Source organism: Ceratotherium simum, chromosome 17 (assembly GCF_057802395.1).
Source record: "Ceratotherium simum simum isolate JZ-2026a chromosome 17, ASM5780239v1, whole genome shotgun sequence".
Lineage (NCBI taxonomy): Eukaryota > Metazoa > Chordata > Mammalia > Perissodactyla > Rhinocerotidae > Ceratotherium > Ceratotherium simum.
The window spans coordinates 13,160,225-13,169,259 of NC_141916.1; the positions used below are offsets into that span (position 1 = coordinate 13,160,225).

Here is a 9,035-nt window from a genome sequence, read left to right on the forward strand (position 1 = left end):
GACTCAAAAGAAGGTCAATGTGACACTGTGCTCTGTTCCTTCCTACCCAAAGTTTGCTCTTTCCCAAACCAAATGAGAAGTCTGCTGCTCTTACAAATCCGAGTGACATTTCCCTTCCACAGCATCCTTGTACGGCAAAAGTGATGCTTTCCAAATCTGGACTTACATTTTACCCATTGCAAAGAAAGGTAGTAGTTTGAGGCAATGAGAGAGCATCTCAGTTTCTATTTTTCCATGATTTTAGCTAATCTTTTTTAAATATTCAAAGTCTCCCATCTGTGAATTTAAAACACAACTGGGGAAACTCTTTAGAAAGAATCACGCGCAAACTGGTGCAGCCACTATGGAAAACAGTATGGAGATTCCTCAAAAAATCAAGGATAGAACTACCATATGATCCAGCTATTCCACTGCTGGGTATTTATCCAAAGAACTTGAAAACACCAATGCATAAAGATACATGCACCCCTGTGTTCATTGCAGCCTTATTCATAATAGCCAAGACTTGGAAGCAACCTAAGTGCCCATCAAGGGACGAATGGATAAAGAAGATGTGGTATATATACACAATGGAATACTACTCAGCCATAAGAAATGATGAAATCCAGCCATTTGCGACAACATGGATGGACATTGATGGTATTATGCAAAGTGAAATACGTCAGAGGGAGAAGGTAAAATACTGTATGATTTCCTTCATTAAGTAGTAGATAATAACAACAATAAACAAACACATAGAGACAGAGCTTGGATTGGTGGTTACCAGAGGGGAAGGGGGAGGGAGGAGGGCGAAAGGGATAATTCGGCACATGTGTGTGGTGGTGGGTTGTAATTAGTATTTGGGTGGTGAACATGATGTAATCTATGCAGAAATAGAAGTATAATGATGTACACCTGAAATTTATACAATGTTATAAACCAATGTTACCACAATAAACAAAAAATTAAAAAAAAAAAAAAAAAAGAGTTACGAGACGCTAATTCCAGGGAAAACATCAAACAACAGAGACGGTGGATTACTTTTGTGGAATGTGGCACATTAAACACTCTTACTTGGTAGGCAAAATGTTAAAATTTAATCATTTTACCTATAGCTTCAAGATTTTTCTTGTTCTCATTATTTCTTTAGGTGTCTACCTTGCATATCTAAAACTTTTATTTCCCTTTAAATTAGGCATGACAATCTTTTCCTTCTCCATATGGCCTCTAGTTTTCTGGCACTACTAGATTGAAATGATTTTAGACTTCACTTATAAAGGTTTGAAGGAATACCAAAGCTTTATAGACATGATACTGCCAATCCTATTGGCTCTGCTTCTCGCTCTGACAATTCTTAAGCCTTTAATTCCTGACCTCCAGAGGAGCTTTTACTTCTTTTTCTATAACATCTTTTCCTTCCTTCCTTCGTTCGTTCCTTCCTTCCCTCCTTCCTTCCTTCCCTCCTTCTTTCATTCCCTTCCTCCTTCCCCTCCTCCTCCATCTATCTGATGCCTACTATCGGCAGACTTTATTTCAGAATATCCTTGATTTGAAGCTTCTTCTAAGGAGATTTCCTAAGCCTGTGCTCTTAAGCTATTCTGAGAGGGAAGCCAAAACTTTCTCCACTTTATCTCTTGCATTGTTTGCCTACATTTACTGTTAAGCTAACCTTACTCACATTTCACATGTTCTTCCAAAGTTTGAGTCCATTTGCACACAGATAACCAAATACTTCTCGTATGTTTATTTATTCGTCTGTGGTTTCAAACCAAACCTGATTAAACACAACTTGTTGTGATTATTAATCTTACAAATATTTTCCTCCTGAACCTTCATTTTGATTTATGGCTTTATCAACCATGCAGCCTTCCAAGTTAGAAAACTTCCTCACCTCTATCGTCTATTCACTAAATTGCTTGAATTAAGATTGTAATTGTGTCCCTTCTCTTTACCCTCACGGACCATGATAAGCTCTTTACCATCGTTTGCTTGACTGCCATTCTTGATTAATGGCTTACCACCCATCTCATATATAGGAGTAGATCTATTCTCTGCTCTACTATGTTCCCCTTAAAACGAATGTGATAATATCGCTTCCTTTCTTATAATTTCTCTTGGCTCAATAATGCCTAGCTAACTCCTTAATGTGCAATAAATATCTTCATTCTTGGCCTTTTACCTTTTGCTCTAAATCCATGTCCTCCTGCTGTTCCTATCACAGACTATGTTTTGCCTCTCACATTTCACCTCACAAGTGAAATGTCTCATGCAATCGGGAGTAAAGTTATTTGTCTCAAATCTTTTTTTATGGAATCTCATTTATCCCTCTGTAATATCATATAATATTTGACTATAATTTATTTTTTTCATATCTCTCTGTGTTACTTGACTGGAGGTTCCTAGAAATTGGGAACCATGTTTCTCTTATTTCTATTCTCAGTGTCCAGCGTATCACTTGAAACATAGTAGACACTTAATATATATGTATTAATGAAAATATTTGTTAAAGTTTTATTGACTAAAAATAATAAATTCTAATTATTAAAACTTTACAATTTTTTTTACTGTGCTCCTAAAAGCTTGCTTCACTTGCTGATTCCTTAGGGTATAAATAAAGGGGTTCAACAAGGGGCTAACTGAGGTCATGAGCAGAGATATTTCCTTGTCGAAGTTACCCCCTTTCTTTGGTGATGGATTAACGTATAGAAAGATGCAGCTGCCATAAGAGAGGGTGATGACAATCATGTGGGAGGAACAAGTGGCAAACGCCTTTGTCCTTTGCTGGGCAGAAGGGATCCTCAGAATGGTCCTGACAATGTATGTATAAGAAAGTGTCACCAGCACCAGAGTAACCACCAGTGTCAAAACAGCTAAGAAGATGACTATTAATTCTAAGAGGCTTGTGTCTGAGCAAGCAACCTCTAGGAGGGGTCTATAGTCACAGTAATATTGATTCAGCACATTGGAGGCACAGGAATCCACCTGGCTCATCAGGATGAATGGGGGTAAGATGGCTAGGACTCCCCCCAGCCAGGAGCAGAACACGAGTTGTATGCAGACTCTGCTGCTCATGATGGTCAGGTAATGCAGGGGTTTGCAGATGGCCACATAGCGGTCATAGGACATAGAGGCCAGGAGGTAAAACTCTCTTGCCCCAAGGAGTATAACAAAAAAATGCTGAGTTAGGTATCCAGCAAAGCTGATGGCTTTATTTCCTGTTCTCAAGCTGGTCAGAAATCTAGGAATAAAAATGGATGTGAAGGAAACTTCTAAGAAGGAGAAATTTCGAAGGAAGAAATACATAGGAGTCTTGAGGTGGGGGTCTACTAGAGTGAGTATGATGATGGTCAGATCTCCTAGGACACTAACAAGTAGGCGAGGAACAGAAAGACGAATAGCCAAACCTGGATTTCAGGTTGATTTGTGAGGCCCTGCAAGATAAACTCAGTAAATGTGGTCCCATTTTTCATTGTCGATCTCCAATAGATATAAAGGAAAAAGGGAAGGTCAGTAATGAAAACCGAAGAGTCTCTCAGGGTAGGAGAAACAAAGTTAACCGCAACCAGCAGAATGGGGTCATATTACCCTTCATCCAGCTGGCCCGAACCAGTGTCCCATTGGACCAAGCTTGGCTCTTTGGAAGCCCCAAGTCTCCTATGCAAGTGGCCCTATTCATAAAGCCTTTGTCATTTCCCCTCAAGTAGGCCTACTCCTGGGTTCTCAGCAAAGATATGTCACACAAGAATGACTGTCTGTACTACATTTTCTTATGAAATATTTATAAATTTCCTACATTTAAATAATTTTTATATGACTTCACTTAACTCTTTTACTTCTATGTCTTGGCAGAAATGCTTCTGTCTGTTCCTCTTTCTCTTCTTTCTGTGTTCCCTATTCATTTACTAGTCTCTGATGCTTCACCATGGATCTGTCACTGACCCTCATTTCCTTCGCAGTCTAGCCCCCTGGAGTCCTCTATAAGCAACCTGTGGAAACTCTCCCAATACAGGCAATGTTATAGACTCCAAATCCAAAGTTGATTTTTTGCTACATCTTCACATTTTTCAGGATGAATGTCTATTTGGGCTTTAGGATTCTGAGACTGTTGTTTCAGGACCCTGTCGTTTTATACTTTAAGTCTTTTCCCATACATGGTCAGTGCTTAGCCATTACCAAATCATATTAATAAGTATTAAGCCTTATGCTTCTCTGCCATATTCAGAGTCTTCTGGGCACCGATTTGGCATACCACTAGGAAGAGAGAGCTTGTGGCAGCCACAGGACACATCTCTCAGAGTGGATTTTGCTCAAAGTATTGAAGACTCCTGAATGGTATCTAGAGGTAGAGGTTAGTTATAACCTCAAACTTGTGTGTTTCCAGTATGCTTAGAACATAGAGACCAGGAAATAGACACCAGTATTATTGATTACAGTTGTCCTGTGTAGATAAATTGGTGGTCCACCAGGAAGGAAATTTTGATAGTAATATATTTTTGCCGTCTTTAGCCTTATCTGATTATGAAGATTCCTGTGGTAAAGGACATTTTAAGGGATCCTCTAACCCACATGCACAGTTTCATGACACATACTTTCAGGTGTCATTGATAATTTTCCCATAACAGCCATATATGAATTTGGAGGGACCAGGTAAGGTTCAACCTTGATCTGGTTTTCTCAGGGTCTGTCACTTCCCTGGTTGCTCTCACCTGTGATTTTTAACAGCACCTTTGCATCTTCATCCAGAACTTCACAATGGTATTATTTCATGGTCCATGTCCACAGAATGATAGCATCAGTGATTTTGGAAGCTGGAGACATAAAGTGCTCATACTCTTTACAATCTGAATGACTGCAGAGGTCTGTTTACTTTGTTGATTCTAAAAGATGAATCAAAGGTGAGAGGTCACATGCAAGTCTACAAATAGTAAAAAAAATTAGCATGTTTTCTATACACTATCTGACCACACCTGCCATGCTCTTTCATGGAAGTACCCAACCTCATAAGGCTTAACTAAATAAGAAATGAATTATTTCTCTATTAATCCAAATAATTCAAACTAGAATTAAATCTCAGTTCTTGAGAGATAGAGTTCCACCAAAGAGGAGGAAAAAGGCAAACCAAAGAATTTAAAAAGTAGCAGGGATAGAAGTAAAAGAGAGGATTTATCAGACTGACTATCCCCTAAGTTTTCTGATCTGTGATAAATTATGTTGCCGTCCTTAGAAGCCAGGACATGGACTTCTTTGCAGATTCTGTGTTAGCAAGAGTGACCCGTGACCCAGACCTTATCTGCTCCTTTTAGAGTAGGCGCCTGGGGATCAATTTCCTGGAGAAGCTAAAGGTGCCCTGTGGACTCAAGTTTGAAAGGTGCTAATGAACACGAACTGTTGACAACTTTGTGAGCAAGTTGTGAATACATGTCTGAGAGATGAAGGTCCAGGGAGACTATGTTAAAAGTGCAAGGAGAGAATCAGTTACAGCCTAAGAGTCTGAGAGAAGCTGAGAGCAATGGGGTGACACCTCTGAGGATGGTTAGAAAAATTATCACTTGGTCATCACTGAAATATGCTGCTGCATTGGTGACACAGTTTGAGGGTCATCAAAGAGCCCTACATTCTGAAAAGATTTCACAGATTATTTTTCAAGAATCAACACAATCAGGAGTCCTTGCATTTGTAGGCGGGTCAGTGGCCCGATATAGTAATTGCAAACCATCTCTCAAATTCTGATTAAATCATTAATCTACCACCTACCTCAAAATATAAACATATATTATCTAATTTTCTTTCCATTCCTTTCTTCTTGTTCATCACCTGATATTACAAGAATGAAGTACAAAGATCATACTCAAAAAGGGAGAAAATGTGGTTAAAAACTTTGTTTTGGATACAGGTTTGTGTTCTCAGAAGATAAAAGATAACAAAATCAACAGAAATACTAACACCAAGAACATTAACAGCAAGACTGAGGAGAATAATATGAATAACTAATGCTTATATAGTGCTTTCTATTTTTTTTCTATTTTTTTAAAAATCAGGTGCTGAGTCTGTTACATGCAATAACTTATTTAATCATCACAGAAATCTTTTGAGGCTGGTCTTATTTTTATCAGCATTTACATAGGAGAAAATTTCAACAGATTAAATTGCTTACATTTATAATTTTCACTTAAGTATGGATCCATAAGAAATATAGTTTAGTGTTGCCTGTTTTCGAACTTTATAAAAATGGAATTACATTGTATTTATTCTTTCCTGTCTTGATTCTTTTGTTCAATTTTATGTTTAATATTTCTCTGTGTTGTTACTTGTAGCTGTGACGCCTTCATTTTCATTATGGTGTTCAATTGTATGAATTTACCACAATTTATTCATTTGTTCAGTTGATAGGATTTTTTTCCATTTGGGGGAAATTATGAAATGTACAACTATACTGACACATGTCTGAAATTTTCTCTGTGAAATATATCTGGGTGTGGAATTGGTCAGTTACTGGTATGTATAACTTCAACATTACTAGTAATGCCAAACTGATTTCAGAGTGGTTATTGTTTGCATATACCGTCTACTTTTCACTCTGTTGATGGTGTTTTTTGATGGTAAATTCATACAGTTGAATACCATCATGAAAATGAATGCATCACAGCTACAAGCATCAACACAGATAAATATTAAACATAAAACTGAACATTCTTAATTTTAATACAGTCAAATTTATCAATTGTTTGTTGTATCTAATTTAAGAAATTTTTCCCTGCCCCAAAGCCATGAAAATATTCTCCTATATTATCTTCTTAAATATTAATTTTTTGCCTTTTAGGAAAAATTAATATCTAATTTCACTTTTCCCCCATATAAACACCAAATATTCCCAGCACCATTTGTTGATAGGATTGTCCTTTCCCCATTGAAGTTATAACTTCATCATAAATCAGGGGCCCACATATACATGAATCAGTTTCTAGGTTCAATTATCTTCCATTGGTCTATTTGTGAATTCCTGCACCAATACTATACTTTCTTAACTAACATAGTTTTAGAATAATTATTGACCTCTGGTAGAGTAGTTCCCCTCATTTTGTTATCCTTCTTTTAGAGTGTGTCATTATTTTTGGTCCTTTGTAACTCACCAGAAATTTTCCTTATCACCTTTTACAAAAAAATCTACTGGAATTTTTATTGAGATTGCGTTGAATCTATAGCAAACTTGTGAAAATTGATATCTTTAAGACATTCAGTTTTCTAGCACATAAATGTGGTACACCTCTCCGCGTATTTAGATCTTTAAAATGTCTCCAAATAAAATTTTATATTTTTCTCCAAGAACTCTTGCAGATATTTACTCATAACTACTTGCTTTTTAGATGGTATCTGTTTTTCAGTTTCATATTCAACTGGCTTGTTTTTGGCATATAGATAGGCAATAGATTTTTATATGTTGATGTTGTATAGAGTAACTTTACTTAAAATTGAAACTAAGATATTAAAACTCTAACGTTCTATTGTTGAGTTTTTAAAATTTGTCTCTATTAATTTTATCCTGAATGTGCAATGAGACGTTCTAGACCAGAGACAGATTTCTTATTAATTACATCTCAGTAAATACTTAGTATATCGGACTGCCTTACCCTGTCTTATCGCAGGAGCTACATGATGACAGCCAGGTCAGGCATCCTATGTGAATAGCTGTATGCCCACAGGCAAGGGGTGAGTAAAAATGATTCTTCCCTGCTTATAAAGGGAAAGAAGGCAGCTGGCCCCTCCTCCAGAAAAGGTCTTCTCCTTACTTTAGCCATTTGGTATGTAAATAAAATGTCTCCAGGAACCAAATAGCCCCTTGTGTGTCTTAGCTTTTTTAGAGATGTCTCTAAGTTCCTGAGCCTCAGTCCTCCTTGAAGCATAAATACCGGAAAATAGTCCTAGTCTTCCTGGCACCTGGGGGTTTAACCTAGGGACCTAGTCCATGGCTGTAACCATTTGACTCTCTAGGGGAGATCAGATATTTTTGGATCAGAGCAATTAACTAGACAAAGGGCTATAGATCTAATTCTCAAGGCAGGTAAAGAGTCTTAGGAATCTACCGCTTTTTACAGGAACAATGAGAAACCCAGGGAAATTTTATATCCCCACATTTATCTATATATTCTTTTAGATTCGTCTATATATATATATCATATATATATGCTTTTCACTCTCTAGTGTTTCTTGATGAATGGAACACTTTAAGTAAAAACATTAAAATTGTTAAAAATATTCAAATCAAACTTATAGAGATGAAAACTACACCATCTGAGAAAAACATATGTGGAATAGTTTTAATATCAAGTATTGCAGAAGAAAAATTTAGTTAACTGGAAGAAATAGCAGTAAAATTCTCTCTATAAAACATTGAAAGAAAACACCTTTAAAAAAGCATCGGGGAACTGTAAGACAAATTCAAGAGGCCTGATATATTGTGTAATTAGAGTCTCCTTTAAAAAGGAGAAAGGAGGGACAGAAAAAGTTTTTGAAGAAATGAGTGAAAATATTTCAAAATATTATAAAATCCAAAAAGTGGACGATGTGAATCCACTGATCAGAGATGTTCAACAAACCCTAACCACAAGAAAAACGAAGGCATAACAATAAAAAAATTGCTGGGAACTAGTTATAAACAGAAAAATTTAAAAGCTGCAAAGAATAAAATCTTTAAAAAAATTATTGATTTATTAATCTACTGTTTTCTTTTTATCTTTTGACCCCCGTCAGCCATTTGTCCTACCTCCTACTCCTCATCTCTGGCAACTACCAATCTGAATCTGTTCCTTCTATGAGCTTGTTTTTTTTTGTTTTGCTTTCTGTTGTTTAGATTCCACATATAAGAGAGATTATAAAATATTTGTCTTTCTCTGTCTGACATTTCATTTGGCAATAATGTCCTCAAGGTACATCCATGTTGTTGCAAATGGCAAGGTTTCATTCTTTTTTATGGCTGAATAATATTCCATTATATATATATGTATATAATATATATAATACAATTTCTTTTTCCATTCATCTTTCGATAGACACTTAGG

The 9,035-nt window shown here is 36.4% G+C and overlaps 1 protein-coding gene across 1 annotated transcript; it reads right to left on the reverse strand.

The window, feature by feature from the left end:
- Positions 1-2,520: 2,520 nt before the first annotated feature.
- LOC101391323 (olfactory receptor 6C4-like) lies at positions 2,521-3,449 on the reverse strand. The gene is given in 2 exon segments (XM_014786755.2): positions 2,521-3,347; positions 3,350-3,449. Coding segments are annotated over 2 exon segments (927 nt in total).
- Positions 3,450-9,035: the final 5,586 nt, after the last annotated feature.